Source organism: Haliotis rubra, unplaced genomic scaffold (assembly GCF_003918875.1).
Source record: "Haliotis rubra isolate DU_JTF1 unplaced genomic scaffold, ASM391887v1 Scf178, whole genome shotgun sequence".
In the NCBI taxonomy this organism is placed as follows: Eukaryota; Metazoa; Mollusca; class Gastropoda; order Lepetellida; family Haliotidae; genus Haliotis; species Haliotis rubra.
The window spans coordinates 9,010-33,861 of NW_025765758.1; the positions used below are offsets into that span (position 1 = coordinate 9,010).

A 24,852-nucleotide genomic window follows, 5' to 3' on the forward strand; every position below is an offset into this window, starting at 1 on the left:
AACATCCCACTTGAGGGATCCACCCCATCCCTGTCTGTCTATTTATAAGATCGCATCCCACTTGAGGGATCCACCCAATCCCTGACTGTCTATGTATAAGATCACATCCCACTTGAGGGATCCAAACAATCCCCTGACTGTCTATGTATAAGATCACATCCCACTTGAGGGATCCACCCAATCCCTGACTGTCTATGTATAAGATCACATCCCACTTGAGGGATCCAACCAATCCCTGACTGTCTATGTATAAGATCACATCCCACTTGAGGGATCCAACCAATTCCTGACTGTCTTTGTATAAGATCACATCCCACTTGAGGGATCCAAACAATCCCTTACTGTCTATGTATAAGATCACATCCCACTTGAGGGATCCACCCAATCCCTTACTGTCTATTTATAAGATCGCATCCCACTTTGAGGGATCCACCCAATCCCTGACTGTCTGTCACATGTGCCGCTTGTATCTGACTGTCTGTGTATAGGTCACATCCTTGAAGGATCACCAATCCTGACTGTATAAGATCACATCCCACTTGAGGATCCACCCCATCCTGACTGTCTATGTGATAAGATCACCCAATCCCTTTACTGTCTATGTAGGGATCCACCCTCTTGAGGGATCCCTGACTGTCTATGTATAAGATCACATCCCACTTGAGGGATCCACCCAATCCTGACTGTCTATTTATAAGATCACATCCCTCTTGAGGGATCCACCCAATCCTGACTGTCTGTATAAGTCACAAGGATCCATTCATCCCTGACTGTCTAGGGATCACATCCCTTGAATCCACCCACTGACTGTCTATGTATAAGATCACATCCCGCTTGAGGGATCCACCCAATCCCTGACTGTGTGTATGGATCATAAGATCACATCCCACTTGAGGGGATCCACCCATCCTGACTGTCTATGTATAAGATCACATCCCACTTGAGGGATCCACCTAATCCCCTTACTGTCTATGTATAAAGATCACATCCCATCCCACTGTCTATGTATAAGATCCACCCATCCCTTGACTGTCTATCCCATCCCACTTGAGGGATCCACCCAATCCCTGACTGTCTATGTATAAGATCACATCCCTTGAGAAGGATCCGCCAATCCTTACTGTCACCCAATGTATATAAGATCGATCCCACTTGAGGGATCCGCCCCATCCTGACTGTCTATGTATAAAGATCACATCCCACTTGAGGGATCCACCCTATCCCCTGACTGTCTATGTATAAATCACATCCCTTGATCATCCCACGGGGATCCACCCAATCCCTGACTGTCTATGTATAAGATCACATCCCACTGAGGGATCTGACTGTATAAGATCAAGATCACATCCCGCTTGTATAACAGGGATCACACCATCCTGACTGTCTATGTATAAGATCACATCCCACTTGAGGGATCCACCCAATCCCCTTACTGTCTATGTATAAGATCACATCATCGCTTGGATCCACCCAATCCCTTACTGTCTATGTATAAGATCACATCCCACTTGAGGGATCCACCCAATCCCTGACTGTCTATGTATAAGATCACATCCCACTTGAGGGATCCACCCCATCCCCTGACTGTCTATGTATAAGATCACATCCCACTTGAGGGATCCACCCAATCCCTGACTGTCTATGTATAAGATCACATCCCACTTGGGGGATCCACCCCATCCCTGACTGTCTATGTAAGATCATAAGAGGGGATCACCCAATCCCTGACTGTCTATGTATAAGATCACATCCCACTTGAGGGATCCACCCCATCCCCTGACTGTCTATGTATAAGATCACATCCCACTTGAGGATCCACCAATCCCCTGACTGTCTATGTATAAGATCACATCCCACTTGAGGGATCCACCCAATCCTCACTGACTGTCTATGTATAAGATCACATCCCTTTTGAGGGATCCACCCAATCCCTCTGTTATAAAGATCGCTCACTTGAAGAGGATGTCCTACTGTCATGTAAGATCACATCCCACTTGAGGGATCCACCCAATCCCTGACTGTCTATGTATACAGATCACATCCTGACTTGAGGGATCCACCCCATCCCTGACTGTCTATGTATAAGATCACATCCCACTTGAGGGATCCACCCATCCTGACTGTGTCTATGTATAAGATCACATCCTATCTTGAGGGATCCACCCAATCCTTACTGTCTATTTATAAGATCATCCCACTTGAAGGATCCACCCAATCCTGACTGTCTATGTATAAGATCCGCATCCCATTCTTCTAGGGATCCAAACAATCCTGTGACTGTCTATGTATAAGATCATCCCGCTTGAGGGATCCACCCAAATCTGACTGTCTATATATAAGATCATATCCCACTTGAGGGATCCAAACAATACCTTACTGTCTATGTATAAAGATCACATCCTAGTCCTAGCGAGAGGGATCCACCCAATCCGCTGACTGTCTATGTATAAGATCACATCCCACTTGAGGATCACCCAATCCTGACTGTCTATGTATAGATCACATCCCATTCTGAGAGGATCCACCCAACCCAATCCTTTACTGTCTATGTATAATATCACATCCCACTTTTGTGATCCACCCCAATCCCTGACTGTCTATGTATAAGATCACATCCCACCTGAGGGATCCAAACAATCCCTTACTGTCTATGTATAAGATCACATCCCACTTGATAAGATCACATCATAGTCCCACTTGTGGGGTCCACCCCATCCCTGACTGTCTATGTATATGATCACATCCCACTTGAGGGATCCACCCAATCCCTGACTGTTTATGTATAAGATCACATCCGACTTGAGGGATCCACCCAATCCCTGAGTGTCTATGTATAAGATCACATCCCACTTGAGGGATCCACCCCATCCCTGACTGTCTATGTATAAGATCACATCCAACCTGAGGGATCCACCCAATCCCTTACTGTCTATGTATAAGATCACATCCCTCTTGAGGGATGCACCCCATCCCTGACTGTCTATGTATAAGATCAGATCCCACTTGAGGGATCCACCCAATCCCTTACTGTCTATGTATAAGATCACATCCCACTTGAGGGATCCACTCCATCCCTGACTGTCTATGTATAAGATCACATCCCACTTGAGGGATCCACCCCATCCCTGACTTGTTCTGTATAAGATCACATCCCACTTGAGGAATCCACCCCATCCCCTGACTGTCTATGTATAAGATAACATCCCACTTGAGGGATCCACCCAATCCCTTACTGTCTATTTATAAGATCACATCCCACTTGAGGGATCAAACCCATCCCTTACTGTCTATGTATAAGATCACATCCCACTTGAGGGATCCAAACAATCCCTTACTGTCTATGTATAAGATCACATCCCACTATAGGATCAAACCAATCCCTTACTGTCTCTGTATAAGATCACATCCCACTTGAGGGATCCACCCAATCCCCTGACTGTCTATGTATAAGATCAGATCCCACTTGAGGGATCAAACCAATCCCTTACTGTCTATGTATAAGATCACATCCCACTTGAGGGATCCAAACAATCCCTTACTGTCTATGTATAAGATCACATCCCACTATAGGATCAAACCAATCCCTTACTGTCTCTGTATAAGATCACATCCCACTTGAGGGATCCACCCAATCCCCTGACTGTCTATGTATAAGATCACATCCCACTTGAGGGATCCATCCAATCCCTGACTGTCTATGTGTATAAGATCACATTCCACCCAGCACCAACTTTGAGAGATCCAGACCAAATCTAATTTTTTTCTGTTTGCGATCACTTAGCAAATTGAGGGATACCAACCCACTTGATGAATCCAGCCCAACCCCTGACGTTCTCTGTATAAGATATAAATCCTTCTTGCCGTATCTACCCAATCCCTGCCTTTCCTTGTATGAGATCACCAACCCACTTGAGGGATCCATCCCAATCCCTGACTTGTTCTGTATACGATCACATCCCACTTGAGGTATCCACCCAATCCCTGACTGTCTCTCTATGAGATCACCAGCCCACTTGAGGGATCCACCCCAATCTCTGACTGTCTCTATGTATGAGATTACATCCCACTTGAGGGAACCACCCCAATCCCTGACTTGTTCTGTATGAGATCTTCCCAATACGTGACACCTTCTCTGTATGAGATCACCAACCCACTCGAGGGATCTTCCTAATACGTGACACCTTCTCTGCATGAGATCACCAACCCACTCGAGGGATCTTCCTAATACGTGACACCTTCTCTGTATGAGATCACCAACCCACTCGAGGGATGTTCCCAATACGTGACACCTTAGCTTCTCTGCATGAGATCACCAACCCACTCGAGGGATGTTCCCAATACGTGACACCTTCTCTGTATGAGATCACCAACCCACTCGAGGGATCTTCTAATACGTGACACCTTCTGTATGAGATCACCAACCCACTCGAGGGATCTTCCTAATACGTGACACCTTCTCTGTATGAGATCACCAACCCACTCGAGGGATGTTCCCAATACGTGACACCTTCTCTGTATGAGATCACCAACCCACTCGAGGGATCTTCCCCAATACGTGACACCTTCTCTGTATGAGATCACCAACCCACTCGAGGGATCTTCCCAATACGTGACACCTTCTCTGTATGAGATCACCAACCCACTCGAGGGATCTTCCTAATGCGTGACACCTTCTCTGCATGAGATCACCAACCCACTCGAGGGATCTTCCTAATACGTGACACCTTCTCTGCATGAGATCACCAACCCACTCGAGGGATCTTCCTAATACGTGACACCTTCTCTGTATGAGATCACCAACCCACTCGAGGGATGTTCCCAATACGTGACACCTTCTCTGTATGAGATCACCAACCCACTCGAGGGATCTTCCCAATACGTGACACCTTCTCTGTATGAGATCACCAACCCACTCGAGGGATCTTCCTAATGCGTGACACCTTCTCTGCATGAGATCACCAACCCACTCGAGGGATCTTCCCAATACGTGACACCTTCTCTGTATGAGATCACCAACCCACTTGAGGGATCCATCCCATTCCCTGACGTTCTCTGTGTGAGATCAGGAGCCCACTTCAGCAATGCAGTCCAATCCCCGACGCTCTCTTCACCAACCCACTTGAGGGATCCACCCTAATCCTGACTGTCTCTCTATAATATCACCTACCCACTTGAATAACCCACCCCAATCCCTCACTCTCTCTGTATGAGATACCAACCCCTTTGAATAATCCACCCCAATCCCTGACTTGCTCTGTATAAGATAACCAACCCACTTGAGGGATCCACCCAACCCCTGACTGTCTTTGTATGAGATCACCAACCCACTTGAGGGGTCCACAACATCTTCCTTAATTGCACATCATTACTAATTCACACTTATTCAGTAAACCTGAAGGTAGCACAGATGCACAAACTTGCATGTCACCCTTGTTCAGGGTCCTAAAATCTTCCAGTGACTTGTTTTGTAAGTTAGGTAATGGAAGGTAAGAAGGTAATGGATATTGGCTGGTTCAAGATAATATTTTGTTATTTTAGACCATTCCATACGCCTGCCCCATCCCATGTGGACTTTCGGATGGCAAGATGATAATAGTAAAGGGCATCTGTGATCAGGACCAGGACGCGTGAGTGTGTAAACATGTAAATGTATACATCTTGTGCATATGCTTTGCTGAAGTAACAGGCAGTGATAAAACAGCTAGCCACAGGCAGAGGGACTAGCCACATACATAGAAAGGGGATTAGCCACATACAGAGATAGGGGACTAGCCACATACATAGATAGGGGGCTAGTCACATACATAGATAGGGGACTAGCCACATACATAGATAGGGAATTAGCCACATACAGAGATAGGGACTAGCCACATACAGAGATAGGGGACTAGCCACATACATAGATAGGGGACCAGCCACATACATAGATAGGGGACTAGCCACATACATAGATAGGGGATTAGCCACATACAGAGATAGGGGATTAGCCACATACACAGATAGGGGACTAGCCACATACATAGATAGGGGACTAGCCACATACATAGATAGGGGATTAGCCACATACAGAGATAGGGGATTAGCCACATACAGAGATAGGGGACTAACCACATACATAGATAGGGGACTAGCCACATACATAGATAGGGGATTAGCCACATACAGAAATAGGGGATTAGCCACATACACAGATAGGGGACTAGCCACATACATAGATAGGGGACTAGCCACATACATAGATAGGGGATTAGCCACATACAGAGATAGGAGATCACATACATAGATAGGGGATTAACCACATACAGAGATAGGGGATTAGCCACATACAGAGATAGGGGACTAGTCACATACAGAGGTAGAGGGACTAGCCATATACACAGATAGGGGACTAGCAACATACACAGATAGGGGGCTAGTCACATACAGAGATAGGGGGCTAGCCACATACATAGATAGGGGATTAGTCACATACAGAGGTAGGGGACTAGCCACATACACAGATAGGGGGCTAGTCACATACAGAGGTAGAGGGACTAGCCATATACACAGATACGGGACTAGCCACATACACAGATAGGGGACTAGCCACATACAGAGGTGGGGAACTAGTCACAGAGGTAGAGGAACTAGCCCAAAAAAGAGGTAGAGGGACTAGTCACATACAGAGGTAGAGGGACTAGCCATATACACAGATAGGGGACTAGCCACATACACAGATAGGGGGCTAGCCATATACACAGATAGGGGATTAGTCACATACACAGATATAGGGCTAGTCACATACACAGATAAGGGGCTAGTCACATACAGAGATAGGGGACTAGCCATATACAGAGATAGGGGACTAGTCAATTACAGAGATGGGGAACTAGTCGCTTACAGAGGTAGAGGAACTAGCCACAAAAAGAGGTAGAGGGACTAGTCACATACAGAGGTAGATGGACTAGCCATATACACAGATAGGGGACTAGCCATATACACAGATAGAGGACTAGCTATATACACAGATAGGGGACTAGCCACATACACAGATAGGGGGCTAGTCACATACACAGATAGGGGGCTAGTCACATACAGAGATAGGGGGCTAGCTATATACACAGATAGGGGACTAGCCACATACACAGATAGGGGGCTAGTCACATACACAGGTAGAGGGACTAACCATATACACAGATAGGGAACTAGCCACATACCCAGATAGGGGGCTAGTCACATACAGAGATAAGGGGCTAGCCATATACACAGATAGGGGGATAGTCACATACAGAGATAGAGGGACTAGCCATATACACAGATAGGGGACTAGCCACATGCACAGATAGGGGGCTAGTCACATACAGAGATAGAGGGACTAGCCATATACACAGATAGGGGACTAGTCACATACAGAGATAGGGGACTAGACATATTACAGAGTTAGGGGACTAGTCAATTACAGAGGTGGGGAACTAGTCACTTACAGAGGTAGAGGAACTAGCCACAAAAAGAGGTAGAGTGACTAGTCACATACAGAGGTAGAGGGACTAGCCACATACAGAGGTAGAGGGCCTTGTCACATATAGGGGTAGAGTGACTAGTCACATACAGAGGTAGAGAGACAAGCCACAGACAGTGACAGAGTAACTAGTTACATGGAGAAATGTGATAGTGACTAGCTACATACAGCCCACATAAAGCAATAGAGCAACTAGCAACATACACTAACGTGATATAGATGCTGGTGTTGAATGTTACAGATTCTCCATCAACCTGAGTGCGAACTCCCAGATAAGCCCCATGCGTGACACTGTCCTCCACTTTAACGTGAGATTCAACGAGAACGCCATCATCCGGAACTCCCAGCAGAACGATGCCTGGGGACAGGAGGAGCAGGAAGGGGGTATGCCACTCCGGAAGGGGACGCCATTTGAAATCGTCTTCCTGGCGGATCCTCAATACTACAAGGTAATCCCCTTGACCATATTGGTTGAGGGATACTAAAATATATGAACAAATTATTCAAGCATGTTAGTTTATCACATTTATACATGTTGCCCTTCAGACTTTTATTCGATTTTTTTTGCTTTATGAGAGAAGTGAAGTGAATCATCATTGGGAGGTGGCGGTTTTTGTACAAAACACATCAGCTGCTGCCAGTGACAAGTTTATTCACAACCTGTTAAAATGATCAGTGATCACTAGAATTTACCACAACCTCCAGCTTCCTCCAGTGGTAGATTCTTAATACAAACTAACTCCATTGATGGAGTAGTGGTAATATTACCTGACGGAGCAGCCTATTGTTTTAGAGAATTTGTTTCGCCTTATGCATCTGCAAAAACACCTGACCTTTTTGGGATGGATTTTGTGGTTCCAGCCACAACTGCTTGCATTAAACCAGGATTTCCACACTGCCATAAGTATGGTCAAATAGCAAAGTGCCTTCATCTCCACAGATTTCCGTAGACGGCAGCCACTTTGCCAACTTCTGCCATCGCGTTCCCATGGAGAGTGCTCAGTACCTGGTCATCATCGGCGAGGTCAACGTCAGCTACGTCAAGTTTGAGGGTGGTGCAGTAAGTCTTCACCTTTTTCATCATCATCATCACCACGGAAACGTTACTATTACTACGGCAAGAATATTTCCTTTTTCTCCACTGTAACTGCTCCGGATGCTGCTGCATGAAAGTTTTTCCTTCCTGGCACGATATGACATAGAATACCCTGGTGTACATTACAAGACAGGATGACCACAGTACTGGTGTCACAGATCAATGTTACAGCAAAGTTATTAAATTTAGTATTGATACGGTGCCATCTGATAGAGGACATACTTAATTGGTCATATAAGCTTTAATATTAGGAGATTTAACTCTAATGTTCTGTAATTTAATTAATGTAGATTTCCGAAGGGATAATTCGAGATGTCATTTCGAGTGAAATAGAAATGCCTTCTGAATGCATTTTTGGAACGGGTTGAACAACTAGTAATGGATATGTATGGATACTTTCGCAAATTTCAGTAAGAAAGTTTTATATGGACAGACTGATCTCACACAGCAAATTAGTGTGTAATATGAACAGATAATTCTACAGATATTGTTTTTAATTGACTTATTTATTCAACCCCCTCCTCCTGGATATGCCCCTCCTCCCGGCTATGCCCCTGGCTATGTCCCCGGATCATTTGTCACCACTCGCCCCTTTCCGTAACCTGCAAGAAGACTCGTCCCCCTATCGATGCTTGTTATGTGCGAAAATACTACAAACCAATAAGAACGCGCGTAAATGACTGCTGTGCTTTGGTAAAAATAATCCCGAGTACTTAAATCGTTTATGGCATTGTGGCATTGTTTAAAAATCATGAAAAATATATATCGTCATATTGAAAGTACAAAGAACTTGGCTAACAGAATTTTGCTGCCTATTAGGGTGTTTTTGATAAGAATCATGCGATTGACGGTGAGAGCTTCAAATACACGCACGTGCGTTTGTTTTGACATAACGGTTCTCATGGGTCCAACTGAGGGTGTTTCTGACGATCTTGAGGGCTTGCTATGGAGATTGTACGTGCGCTTCCAACAATTTTAGGAAATGTAATTATAAATCGCTACGAGTTTCAAAACAATAATATTAATTTTTCCTAATCTTGACTCATGTATTATTGCTTGTCTCCCTCTTCCCGCGAACGTTAGTGGAACACTTGTTCCCTTAAAAAAAGCAGACGTAAAATCACTACTCACCACGAGTTGCCTCCCTCTCCGTTTTGGCGGGAAAACGGCGCCACCCGTCTTCCCACTCTTCACTCTCTCCTTCTTTGCCCTAGTGGACGGTTGGGAGAGCACCTGTGTCTCCAACACGGCACTATATCCTTTGCTAACTTAGTTATTACCCTATAAGTTACCTTTATAAGGTTTCAGGGAGTATCCTTCTACAATACGGTTTGAAATTTATTAGCAAATTTGACTGTTTATTCACGGTTTCACGTGATTGTTCAGTTTGTTTACATTTCATGAAAACCTGTTTTCGTTGTAGGTTTAGGTTCTCTGCTGCAGACCCGCATTTATTGTGCCTTAGTTGCACAACAATATGTACTTCCAGCTCTGAATTTAATAATTATTATTTCTCTGTATTTAGACGTGCTAAGGATAAATCCAGGCGGCTGTTACAAGTCATGGCTAAACCGGTTGAGTCCCCTAAAGAGCTGTCTGTCGTTGCCAGACGACATACTTCCATCCAGTGACCTGCTGGAGGCGTCTTCAGAAGATGGGCGTGGGATGAAGTCCGCCGTTACGTCGAAGAAAAGATCTTCTACGTCGGACAACTCCTCAACCCATACGAAGAAGAAGAGGCCATCTTCGTCGCAGAAGAAGCCTTACACCCCTAAGGCTTCAACGAGATCTACTGGGAGCTCTTCACAGACTACAAGGACCTTCTCTGCCGAGATCGTCCCGATGGAAGAAATAGGCTTGTACGAAGAACCGCCTATCCTCATCCCAGAGATACTGCATAAGAAGAAGACGCAGGCCTCAGCAACGGTAACGTCAGCAACATTATCGACGCAGTCTGAGTTACCTTCTACACTGGCAACAGGGACCCATGAGGTACAGCGATCCCTGGACCATATCGCTACCCTCTCAGATGCGTCATCTTTACAGTCGTCGCACACATTCAACCCCCGGGACCTTCATGCAGCAATTCTCCCCACAGATGATGGACCTGATGGAGAAGCGCTTCACGCAGGAAAGGACCTTGCATGATGGTCAGGCAGTCGCCTCTCATGCTCAAGTCAAGAGGGACCAGTGCTGCACGAAGGACCACGCACCCGTGGTGCATCTGAGATATCTACAAGAGGTTCTAGCTCTAAGACTAAGAGCAGACCTACCCTGCACGACGTCAACGAACCTGCGCGAAGGAAGGGACATTCATCCAACCAAAATAGATCGTCATCTGATGATGAAGCTAATGAAGAGCCTTCGCGCAGGCTACCTACATCACAGAGATACAGAGAGACGTCTCAGGACTCAGACCCTCAACAAAATCTCTCACCTGCGCGAAAGGTCGTCAGATAGATCATCAAGAATGTCACCATCACCATGCAGGTCGTCACGGGATTCACCACATAGGAATATATTGCCTTCGCGAAGGCATCCCCGGACAAGTAGACGCTCACCTCCACGCAGGTCGCCATACAGATCGCCTCTTAGAACTACACATAGTTCTACGTACTCATCTCCACACAGATTGCCACGCAGATCTCCATGCAGGGAGGATACTCAACGATCATATCCAACTGGACATGATACAGAGGCCTTGCTAAGGCTATGAAGTTACAAAGTCAACATATTCCCAACGTCCAAGCTTGGGAATTCCCGCTACTTTACATGGGACCCTGCATAGGCTCCAGAGATTGATGTAAATTACAAAATCATCAACGACTCCCTTTGTAGAACTTACAACAAAGTTGAGCATCAACTCTACAAGGACCTGTGTGTTTCAACACAAAGAGGGTATTTTACGACGCTTCATTGAGATCGATGAATGCAGTCTACAGGTGGCAGCGCTGAGGAGGTGTGGACTTCAGCTGATCATCTGTATAAAAGGACGACTGCATCATCTTCAGGACTGAAGTAACAGTCACTGCAGCCAGGAAAACAGCCTACCTACATCGGTATTACGCGGCGAAATCTTTCGAGCGTTTACCATTCAACCCTCTATACACGTGGTCACTCGTGTAACTCTGGAAGGCTAAGGACAAGACCGAGTGTTGATAAGATTCTACAAGGACCTTTTTTCTGCTAAACCAGTGACGTCACATCGCGGGAAGCTAAAGGAATCAAAATGCTTCATTTTGATTGGTCCATCAGAGACAACGCCCTGCGCAGAAGTCGGACGTAGTTCACATGTCAGGGAAGTGTTTACAACAACCTTTCAATGTGGGAGGAAGGCCTCAATTACAGTCCAGTTAGACGGGAACTACGTGATTCGACTGTCTTCACGGGGTTAGAGATCTTCCCTGTCAGCATGGACGACGGTCCATTAGGGGAATGGCAGCAACATACGTTTGACTGACTTTTGCTTACGGCAGCCAGTCTACCTTATATAGACTTCACAACGATGGCAGTCACAGAGTTGGGCATTGCTACGTTTCCCTTACGGACATGGCAAGGGTTTCACGATCGTTGGATCTAGATACAAGCCATTGTATCTCAAGCACTACTCTCTCCGTTATTACTACGAAGTTGGCAGAGCCTACTCAGTCCTCTCACGTCAGCACATGACTTGCAGAGGGAGACTACGTCTATGCCACTCCAAATCTTAGTGAATGGCCATCGGGACGATCCGGACCTCTTCCGACTTCCGGACGGACTAAAACCATATCTACTATGGTGGACTTTGAGATCAAATGGTTGCGGAGAGTCCTACTTAGTAAAGCCGGAGTGCAACACTCATCTCTACGTAGATGCATCCCATCAGGGATGGAAAGCGCACCTCGACAACGAAGTGTCAGCTGGGAAATGGACGTTACAGGAAGAAAATCTGCATATCAACATGCTCGAGATGAAAGCAGTTATCAACGCCATACTTCACTGGACCAGCATTCTAAGAAATGCTTATCTGATGATCCATACGGACAACGATTAACAAGGTTGGCGAACCTTCTGGACCTCTGCTTTCATCTGTTCAGCATATTGGAGAATCTGAACATCTACAGTCTACGACCATACCACTGTGAAAACACCGCTTCTCGTCTGCTCCGCGAAGTTAAGCCCCGTCGGGCCGGGATGGTACTTGGATGGGTGACCGCCTGGGAACTCCCGGTGCTGTAGACGCATAAGCATGCCACATTCTAGGAGCAAAGAATGTGATAGCAGACCCCCATATCTCGTCCAACACAACCATCCCCAACAGAATGGATGCTACAACCAGAGGTCTTCAAACAAACCATACAATCGCTAGGAGCTCCGCTCATAGACTTGTTCGCCACAAGATTCAACAATCAACTAGCAACATTCGTCTCTCCAATACCAGATCCACGAGCATGGGCAACAGATGCTCTAAGCATCTTTTGGGAAGGACTAAACGCTTACGCATTCCCGCCTCCAGCTCTAATACAACAAGTGTTGCAGAAAATCAAGCAGACAAGGAACCTGCAATTGATTTTGCTTGCGCCTTATTGGCCAGCGAGAATGTGGTTTCCCATTCTCATGCAAGAAGTAGGACCTCCTCAAATGCAACTACCAGAGTGGACGAACTTGCTAGTACATCTGCACACCAAGCAAGCACACGGGAACCTCACAGTGTTCCGCCTACACGCATGGACCGTATCAAGGCTTGCTTGAATAAGCGAGGATACTCCGCCAGGGTAGCGAAAGCGGTCACTCTAGCTTAGCAAATCAACCCGCAACTTGCAGGACAACAAGTGGCGAAGCTTTGAGACTTATTCTTTCAGGAAAGGCTTCACAGCCATGAAAGCAACACACCCTCAAGTGGCGGACTATCTTTGTCATCTAAGACAAGCAAAGCGGTTAAAAGGTTCAACACTCTCAACATACAGTGGCATTGAGCTCAGTTTATCACCATGAGGACGAGTGTAAAACTGACTATGGTACCAGAGAGACTGACCTTACTACGATCCTTCAAGTTGAAGGACCAACAACAGAGATTTAAAGCTTTGGCTTGGGACCTCAATATAGTTCTACAGCATCTCACCAGTGACGCTTATGAACCATTAGATAGGACATCTTATGAGATCTTGACACAGAAAACTCTATTTCTGATTGCCTTAGCAACAGCAGCAAGGATGTCGGAAATACATGCTCTGGACTTTGAAAGGACACGTTTTGATGAGCATCGAAACATCGTACATATGGGTCTAAGATGGGACTTTATAGCAAAGAATCAACTACCAGGTCAACCTGGTAGACAATTCCACATCCCAGCATTATCATCAGTCCTTGGGCCTCAGGATACACAGGACCTATCCTTGTGCCCAGTAAGAGCATTAAAAGTCTACCTACAAAGGTCTACGACCAGGAGACGAAAATTCAATTTAATCCCTATATCGGCAGAGACACAGACAGAGATCTCTCGCACTACGATATCAATATGGATGAGAACTGTCATTCTAAGGGCCTACAAAGCAGCAGGACTTGATCCTCCACGAGCCTCCAATCCACATGAAATAAGAGCTCTGACGTCAACACTCGCTCTACATGGAAACTGCTCCATCACTACGATAATGGAGGGCTGCTTCTGGGAATCGGACATGGTGTTTGCCAACCACTACCTGAGAGACATCGCCACCGAGGATGTCTCCGGCATTCACCATTTCGGCCCTCTTGTTGTAGCACAACAACTGACAGTTCCACTAAGGCGCTGAGACAGAGTCTCGCCCTTTTATCACGTGACTTGCAAAAGCCAACACTCTGGGGAGTTAGAGCTTTAGAGTCCACGTGCACGTCTAAGATAGTTTAGCATGAGTGATAGATCCAGTACTTGTAAGGACGTACTCGTACATAAGAAGGGTTATTCTCCACTTGATGCATGCATCAAGAGATGGAGTTGTTAAAATCCACATATAATGTTAACAGAAGTAAGGACCCAAAGTTGACAATTGTGGTCCCCCCATCAGAGAAATATGGAAGTAAGGGTTACAGCAGCAGAGCCTAGCAGTAAATTTGAAGTGCTACCAGGAAGTTCCCATAGGGGGGTATGCAAGACATTAATCACCAAACTGGAATCCAGAAGTGGCTTGACCCACCACCAAATCCGTAGGATTCTACAAGCAATAATACATGAGTCGGGATAAGGAAAAATATGTAATTTTCGGATTAAAATTGATATTTTATACTTATCCTGACTCATGAAGTAAGCCCTCCCAACCTCCCCGCTAGGCACGTTGGATTTCCCAGCAAATCTAAGTGTCGGGCTTGCAATTCGGAGAGAGTAAAGAGTGGGAAGACGGATGGCGCCGTTTTCCCCGCCAAAACGGAGAGGGAGGCAACTCATGGTGAGTAGTGATTTTACGTCTGCTTTTTTTAAAGGAGCTTCAAAAAGGAGATACAAGTGTTCCACTAACGTTCGCGGGAAAAGGGAGACAAGCAATAATACATGAGTCAGGAAAATTACATTATCTGTATGTAACTAATCAACTTTAATCTTTAACATTGGGCATATATTTAAATTCTCTGGGAATATTTTAGTCTGACCTTCTTGTGGTCATTCATATATTTTTCAGCGAATTCAGTTAAAAGTCCTCTTGTGGTAGTATGACAGCAAGGTTACACGTATGTTCAGTTTGAGAAATATTATAAAAGTCATTTTTTGAGTTTCTGCTTTGGGATTTAATGTAGCGGGCTTTTTACAAATTTTATTTGCGTATTAAAAAAAAATCCCATTTGTGATTATGAAACCCTTTTCAGAATTATGATTGGAAATGTAAGGTGAATATCTGGTAATAATTACGTCATAATATGTCTTTAACAAATATGTTTTTTTCTTTCTTTTAGTTGTACCAAGGAGGTTTAATTCTTTAGAATAAATAGCAAAACCAAAAACAGCAATCCAATGTATGAGTACTTCGGTGATATTAAGTACCATTGGAATCAAACAGGAATAGAGTTATCGTTCCTGTTTGAAGTAGTTCTGATGTTCCTATGCCAATATGAAATCCTTCCAGAGGGGCACGAGTCGCCATTCGGCTTGTCCCGGAATAACACGAGTTGGTCACGAATGGTTGGTCTCGTGACTCACTTGGTTGCATGTAATTGTAAACCCGAAGTTGCTCGTGATATTGATCACTGGTTCATCATATCCATGATTTCTTTGAGGCCGCCACCATACCTTTTGATTATTGCTGATTTTGGAGTTGAACATCAAACCAGTCTCACTTTAATCTAAGTGCTAACTATTGCTTTTCACTGATCTCACTATATTTGATCACCTATGAACTGACCAATCAGAGAATATGCCAATGTGTTTTCTTATCATGCATTCACAAAGGGAAGAAACCTTCTATATCCAACAGAAATACTTTCATACAGTTTCGGCAAGCTGTTAGTCATTCCAGAATATTCTTTTGTTCAGGGGGCGGTGGGGTAGCCTAGCGGTTAAAGCGTTCGCCCTGACGCCAAAGGCCCGGGTTCGATTCCACATACGGTTACAATGTGTAAAGCTGATTTCTTGTGTCCCCCGTTTGCTGGAATATTGTCAAAAGCGGCGTAAAACTAAATTCACTGACTCACTCTTTTGTTCAATTTGCAACTTTTGTAATCAAAATACTTTTAATGTGAAGTTTTGAATGATAGCTGTGAAAAAAGCCCTCATTGGCTAATATCAACTTCCTGTTAGGCATTGATTGGTCATTCAAAGTTTGCAAATTGTTGTTCTGATGTGACTAGCAATGGGATGTTGTTACATCTTTGTGTAGTGGTAGCGAAGAGTGAGACCTTATTTGAATGTGATTGAACAACAAATAATAGCGTGTCACTGCTTACTAACATGTTGTATATATGCTTGAACACCTAATCCTCACAATACTGTAGTTTTTTTGTTATCTAGTGACATCTGACAGAGGTTGCATGAGAGCTATATCATGTAAGGAAATGCAACTTGCTGTGCTGAATCTTCATATGGGTTCCATTCCCAAAGCAGACCTGATTATGATCCTTGGTCTGTTCATATAAACTCTTGCTTGGTAGCCTTTTAGTAGCCTTAATAACGTTTTTAACACTGTTTGATAATATGTGATATCATGTACCATACATGTGCCATGTATGTACCATGTACGTGACATGCATGTGCAATGTATGTCATGAACGTGACATGTATGTGCCCTGTACGTGACATGTATGTGCCCTGTACGTGACATGTATGAGCCATGTACGTGACCTGTATGTGCCCTGTACGTGACATGTATGTGACTTATACATGAAATGTATATGTGCCTGTACGTAATATGTATGTGCCCTGTACGTGACATGTATGTGACATATATGTGCCATGTATGTTATTGTGTGTGTTTGTACAGAGTCCAGCAAATTCAGATGCTCAACCCATGTACAACCCGGTGAGTTGTGATTTTTTGTTCATTGAACTCAATCGTTTCAAACACAATAACCCATTCCAGATTACAATAGGTCCCAGCATGTTTGAGTTGGACTCCCCATGGATCCGTCAGGATCAGTGAACTAAATTTCTACATGCCTTCAGTAAATGTATACCCTGTCCATGTGACACACCAGTGTAGACACTCATAAACATGTCTTCAGTGAATTTACATCCTGACCATGTGGCACACCAGTAGAGACCCCCATCCTAATGCCTTCAGTAAATGTATATCCTGTCCATGTGACACACCAGTGTAGACACTCATAAACATGTCTTCAGTGAATTTACATCCTGACCATGTGGCACACCAGTAGAGACCCCATCCTAATGCCTTCAGTAAATGTATACCCTGTCCATGTGACACACCAGTGTAGACACTCATAAACATGTCTTCAGTGAATTTACATCCTGACCATGTGGCACACCAGTAGAGACCCCCATCCTAATGCCTTCAGTAAATGTATATCCTGTCCATGTGACACACCAGTGTAGACACTCATAAACATGTCTTCAGTGAATTTACATCCTGACCATGTGGCACACCAGTAGAGACCCCCATCCTAATGCCTTCAGTAAATGTATATCCTGTCCATGTGACACACCAGTGTAGACACTCATAAACATGTCTTCAGTGAATTTACATCCTGACCATGTGGTGTGGGTACACCAGTAGAGACCCCCATCCTAATGCCTTCAGTAAATGTATACCCTGTCCATGTGACACATGTCTTCAGTGAATTAAGTGTAGACACCCCCGTATAACATGTCTTCAGTGAATTTACATCCTGACCATGTGGCACACCAGTAGAGACCCCATCCTAATGCCTTCAGTAAATGTATACCCTGTCCATGTGACACACCAGTGTAGACACTCATAAACATGTCTTCAGTGAATTTACATCCTGACCATGTGGTACACCAGTAGAGACCCCCATCCTAATGCCTTCAGTAAATGTATATCCTGTCCATGTGACACACCAGTGTAGACATCCTCATAAACATGTCTTCAGTGAATTTACATCCTGTAGACCATGTCTTCAGTGAATTTACATCACCATGTAGAGACCCCCATCCTAATGCCTTCAGTAAATGTATATCCTGTCCATGTGACACACCAGTGTAGACACTCATAAACATGTCTTCAGTGAATTTACATCCTGACCATGTGGCACACCAGTAGAGACCCCCATCCTAATGCCTTCAGTAAATGTATATCCTGTCCATGTGACACACCAGTGTAGACACTCATAAACATGTCTTCAGTGAATTTACATCCTGACCATGTGGCACACCAGTAGAGACCCCCATCCTAATGCCTTCAGTAAATGTATACGCTGTCCATGTGTCACACCAGTGTAGACACTCATAAACATGTCTTCAGTGAATTTACATCCTCACACCAGTAGAGACCATGTGGCCTTCACACCAGTATGAGACCCCAGTGTATCACTCATAATGCCTTCAGTAAATGTATATCCTGTCCATGTGACACACCAGTGTAGATCACTCATAAACATGTCTTCAGTGAATTGTACATCCTGACCATGTGGCACACCAGTAGAGACCCCATCCTAATGCCTTCAGTAAATGTATATCCTGTCCATGTGACACACCAGTGTAGACACTCATAAACATGTCTTCAGTGAATTTACATCCTGACCATGTGGCACACACCAGTAGAGACCCCATCCTAATGCCTTCAGTAAATGTATATCCTGTCCATGTGACACACCAGTGTAGACAGTCTTCAGTGAATTTACATCCTGACCATGTGGCACACCAGTCCCCCATAATGCCTTCAGTGTCCATTCAGTGAATTTACATCCTGACCATGTGGCACACCAGTAGAGACCCCATCCTAATGCCTTCAGTAAATGTATATCCTGTCCATGTGACACACCAGTGTAGACACTCATAAACATGTCTTCAGTGAATTTACATCCTGACCATGTGGCACACCAGTAGAGACCCCATCCTAATGCCTTCAGTAAATGTATATCCTGTCCATGTGACACACCAGTGTAGACACTCATAAACATGTCTTCAGTGAATTTACATCCTGACCATGTGGCACACCAGTAGAGACCCCCATCCTAATGCCTTCAGTAAATGTATACGCTGTCCATGTGACACACCAGTGTAGACACTCATAAACATGTCTTCAGTGAATTTACATCCTGACCATGTGGCCTCACACCAGTAGAGACCCCCATCCTAATGCCTTCAGTAAATGTATACCCTGTCCATGTGACACACCAGTGTAGACACTCATAAACATGTCTTCAGTGAATTTACATCCTGACCATGTGGCACACCAGTAGAGACCCCCATCCTAATGCCTTCAGTAAATGTATACCCTGTCCATGTGACACACCAGTGTAGACACTCATAAACATGTCTTCAGTGAATTTACATCCTGACCATGTGGCACACCAGTAGAGACCCCCATCCTAATGCCTTCAGTAAATGTATATCCTGTCCATGTGACACACCAGTGTAGACACTCGTAAACATGTCTTCAGTGAATTTACATCCTGACCATGTGGTACACCAGTAGAGACCCCCATCCTAATGCCTTCAGTAAATGTATATCCTGTCCATGTGACACACCAGTGTAGACACTCATAAACATGTCTTCAGTGAATTTACATCCTGACCATGTGGTACACCAGTAGAGACCCCCATCCTAATGCCTTCAGTAAATGTATACACCTGTCCATGTGACACACCAGTGTAGACACTCGTATAACATGTCTTCAGTGAATTTACATCCTGACCATGTGGCACACCAGTAGAGACCCCATCCTAATGCCTTCAGTAAATGTATATCCTGTCCATGTGACACACCAGTGTAGACACTCATAAACATGTCTTCAGTGAATTTACATCCTGACCATGTGGCACACCAGTAGAGACCCCTGTCATCCTAATGCCTTCAGTAAATGTATATCCTGTCCATGTGACACACCAGTGTAGACACTCATAAAACATGTCTTCAGTGAATTTACATCCTGACCATGTGGGTCACACCAGTAGAGACCCCCATCCTAATGCCTTCAGTAAATGTATATCCTGTCCATGTGACACACCAGTGTAGACACTCATAAACATGTCTTCAGTGAATTTACATCCTGACCATGTGGCACACCAGTAGAGACCCCCATCCTAATGCCTTCAGTAAATGTATATCCTGTCCATGTGACACACCAGTGTAGACACTCATAAACATGTCTTCAGTGAATTTACATCCTGACCATGTGGCACACCAGTAGAGACCCCCATCCCTAATCCTAATGCCTTCAGTAAATGTATACCTGTCCATGTAGAGACACACCAGTGTAGACACTCATAAACATGTCTTCAGTGAATTTACATCCTGACCATGTGGTACACCAGTAGAGACCCCCATCCTAATGCCTTCAGTAAATGTATATCCTGTCCATGTGACACACCAGTGTAGACACTCATAAACATGTCTTCAGTGAATTTACATCCTGACCATGTGGTACACCAGTAGAGACCCCCATCCTAATGCCTTCAGTAAATGTATATCCTGTCCATGTGACACACCAGTGTAGACACTCGTAAAACATGTCTTCAGTGAATTTACATCCTGACCATGTGGCACACCAGTAGAGACCCCCATCCTAATTCTGATGTCCCCGTACGTGATATTGTTGAGTATTGCAACATGGCGTAAACCATACTCAGTCACTCACTTACATTGCTCAAGCGTGATGCCTCTGTCTAGGGTTTGCCATAGACTCGGTCAGTTGCAGGCTGCTCGATACAACTGAATGTGCTGCAGTTATGTAAGTACGTTTATTTTAATTGAGAGTATTACAATACACTCTCTAGAACTTGTCTTTCCACCGCATTTGATTTTAGTTGTTGTCACCAATGCATTTGAAACGTTTTTTATGTGAACAGTTTTTAACTGAAGGAAAATGATTAAACCTAGCATTATCTCAAACTGTTGTCATAAAGCATTTGAACTGCATAATGGCACCAGATCATGTTTGGTTTTATTTTATTAGTTATTCTGTCTCTGTCGTTGCCATACCCAGACAGACATGATTGTAGACATTTCAGGATGGCTGTACATGTAATAAGATCAATACAAGGGCCTTTTCAACCCACAGGGAACAGCATTCCTCATTCAGCGTTTCCACCTGGTTGGCGGGTTCTTCATAAGCCTGATGTGTGGTCAATTGTAAGCGGACATTGGCTTTCAGTTTGGTGTAGATTCAAGCTATCTCGACGATTGCAACCAGACCGTCAGGAACCACAGAGTCAACAATGTTTGGGGACTGAGGGGAGAAACGCAGAACTACTTCCCCTTCGTGCCCAATGCCGAATTCAACATGACCATCCTCATTGGAAGAAGGCGAAATCAAGGTTGAAACATTTTAGGTGTTTTTCATGTGAAAATCCTCCTCAAATAAGATTATGAAAAGAACATGTGATGGAGGCATTAAGATATAAAAGTAAATGTTTAAAGTACAACTGGTCACTTTTACCGCTTACGTCTTCATTTGTAGGGGACATAACTAGCGCTGTTATACCTCTTAATGAGTTAATGACCACATGGTTTAGAATACCAGTTCATCATTTTGATGAAAGATGGTCCAATTACAGCACTGAGGTTATAATTTGTGGGGACTTAACTCTTGTTATGCCTCATTATGATTAGTTACCACATATTTTTTTAATACTCGTACTGGTGCATCAATTAGGGTTAGATGGATATTTATTAACTCTTTTGGCGATTAAGTACAGACTCAGGGTTTAAGGTTTGGAATCAGAAGGCCTCAACAGAAAGTACGGGAAATCAGATTTTACTAGAAAGATTTTTGAAACAGGATAACGCTATGGCGCATGTTGATTTAAGACATCGCAATAATTTATTATAGTAGGCAAAGTTATCCTGAACTTGTTTGTTCACTTCATGGTTTGGTTTGCATGTGGCACCGAAACACTGTTCGTACTCATTTAATGTTTTAGGAAGGAAGAACTGTGGGAATGCTGTTCATCTTTAAGTCGCTATGTGATTGGGCAATGTTTAAATATGGTAAATTAAAGTTTTATTTGTCAGTTTTAGAGTGTTGGTAGGTTGAAATAACCGAACAGTCGGTGATTTCTCGCAGGGTAGATATTCTGGGTGATCATCTCTGCACTTCTGTTAATTGACATTATTCAACCATCAGTGGATGGGTGCCAGTAAGGACCGAATGTTAATGGGAAGGCAAACTGCAAAACTGTGGACTAATTCAACCAGCATTGGCTGAAGATCTGTAAGGATGAGATGTTAATGTGAGATGCAAAACTATAAACCAAAACAGTTTGTGTGCATGGAGATCACCGAGGCTGGAGGTGTGGTGCGCCGGCGTAGTACCTCTTTCTCAACCCTGCTAACTTCGGAACCCCTGTATTCCAGGTTACCATCAACAACAAACACTTCGTGAGTTCAATCACAGGATCCAGCCCATAGCGAGTTGACTTCCTGAACGTCAGGGGTGACGTGCGTGCGGTATCAAAATCCAGATTTCGTGGAGTCATTTGACCACTTGACGCGGGGACTCCAGAGGACTGGACGCTGTCCCAACGATGGAAGCCTACCTACCGGCCAGTGTCCGACAATATATTTTACAATAAACATTTAGATGAACAGTAATGTAAAATAGATTCAAATGTCCTTCAGTCATGTTCTTGTGTTTTCGTTTTCAAAAGCATTCGGAAAAATACAGAAACTGTAAATATACGTACATTATTGACAGTGTAATGTTGGTTAAATGACATCTCGGTTGTTGTCACTGGATCCTTTCGCTCGGACACGATTTTATGGGGATATATATTGATGAGACATATTTATCGTAGGTCACAACCTAGTACAATGCGTCCACGATGTTCCATATTTTAGAAAGTATGGAGTGGCGATTTCCACCTTTTTGATTGAATGACACGACAACAAAAGCGATATCGAATCTATAAGTTATATTTTTTACAAGGACATTACGTACCTTTAAACTTTTCTTAACGTTGAGAGGTTGTATATTGATAACGATCGCTGATACAGCGTTAACATAGTTATGCTGCAGCAATAATAAACAGCGTTTCACAAATTGCGATTAAAACGTTTTAGCGCAGCTCCTCCCGCAATGCTATGTGTTACCTTTGTTGTGCGTGGGTGCTGCAATTATGGACCGGAATATGTCGCTGAGCGAAAAGGAATTTGTCCACTATGTATCTGCTATAGAGACGAAATACATTTTACCTTTGAATGTCCTTATTATGCAGAAATACGAATAATCATATACCAGAACGTTTCTCATCTAAGTTGAGTAGAATAGGGTTTGTTTCTATTTTGTCATCGAATGATGCCGATGTAATGTTAGATTATCTCTATTTGTAAAGGCATGGAAAGGACCACAAGAAATAACTTGTTGAATCGGATTTCAGTTGCCTTACTCAAAAGAGTCCTTCTGATTACCCAAAATTGTTAAATGAATGTTATATTGTTATTTTTTCCTGTATCTACTAATCGTTATATTCTCAACCAGTGTATTTACGTAAAGCTTGTATGTGAATGATGGCCTTTGATACAATAGAACACCTTTGACGACTTTGATGGTTTTCTGTAAAACTTTTCACTTTGAGATTCTTTCTTCACTATTCAGCTACAACTTCAGAAAACACTCGACCAAAACAACATGCACATTGACGAATAAACATTGAAGTGAATTTCTGCTTTGTGTCTTATTTACTGTTCACTACTGGGAAAACTATTCAACTATTACCGTTAAATAAAACCTGAAGACAACGTAAATACGTTAGCTTCAAATAACTGTGGTGACATTAAAACTGACGTATCACAATGTCGAGGCCACAACGTTGTGACAATGTAAATTGGAGTCCACAGAATAACGTTGTAACAACGAAAGCATATATAACGTTGTATCCATTACTGTAATATGATTGGCTGCCCTGAACCCCACGTGCTTGGATTTTGACCAATCAAGATCCTTATAACAGACTTTGGAAACCAATCATTATCAAATAACATAACTTGTTACCACTGCGAAAATACTCCTGGCAAAGCTAGGGTGATATTAGTGATGTTCAGAGCTGAACAAACAAAGTCAACGAACCTTCTCGCGTACATTTCACCTAGAAGCTTCCGAAAAGCCCGGAGGTACTACCCGGTGTTGTGTGATGTTACCTCGAGCGGATAAGCGCATTGTTGTGGGACTTAGGAGACCATACTTAACGGAAAATAAAAGGTAATAATGAACCGATTAAGGTAGAAAATAGAAATATATAAGAAAGGGGTAAGAGGGATACATTGGCATCTCTTACAAATGAAAAAAAGAAACCATAGTTACCAGTGACGCATTATATCTCTACTTCACGGACTTACCTAAGTTATCTTTGCTTTTTCTATCCTCGGCTTTAGGTCATGCGTGATATTTTAGCGTAAAATTTCTGGTCATATCGGTTTACTGGATGCCTGATCAGATTTATGTTTAATGTTATCTTTAACAAAGGGCTTTGAGTCATTGCTTGTGTTCACGAGAGAGAAGTCACAGTCAATTGGTTGCACATTTTATAAACTTTCACAATAATATTAATGAATTTATGCATTATTTTCCATAATGTTGCATGAAATGAATTTCAATAAAAATCCCGCATTATTTTGGCCAGTACAGCTTCATCTGAACTGGATTTTCTTCCTTAAGTGTGTCATGAAAGTTCTGGTTA

General features: G+C 43.7%; 1 protein-coding gene and 1 pseudogene across 1 annotated transcript in view; both read left to right on the top strand.

The window, feature by feature from the left end:
• Positions 1-1,962: 1,962 nt before the first annotated feature.
• Positions 1,963-24,852, top strand: part of LOC124273195 (galectin-9-like) — a 36,945-nt gene continuing 14,055 nt past the window's right edge. The window contains exons 1-7 of the mRNA XM_046708414.1: positions 1,963-1,977; positions 5,539-5,627; positions 7,740-7,947; positions 8,439-8,558; positions 10,185-10,453; positions 10,641-10,836; positions 17,015-17,053. Of these exons, the coding sequence (XP_046564370.1) occupies positions 1,963-1,977; positions 5,539-5,627; positions 7,740-7,947; positions 8,439-8,558; positions 10,185-10,453; positions 10,641-10,836; positions 17,015-17,053 (936 nt within the window). The remainder of the gene's footprint in view (positions 1,978-5,538; positions 5,628-7,739; positions 7,948-8,438; positions 8,559-10,184; positions 10,454-10,640; positions 10,837-17,014; positions 17,054-24,852) is intronic.
• LOC124273227 lies at positions 12,697-12,815 on the top strand (annotated as a pseudogene).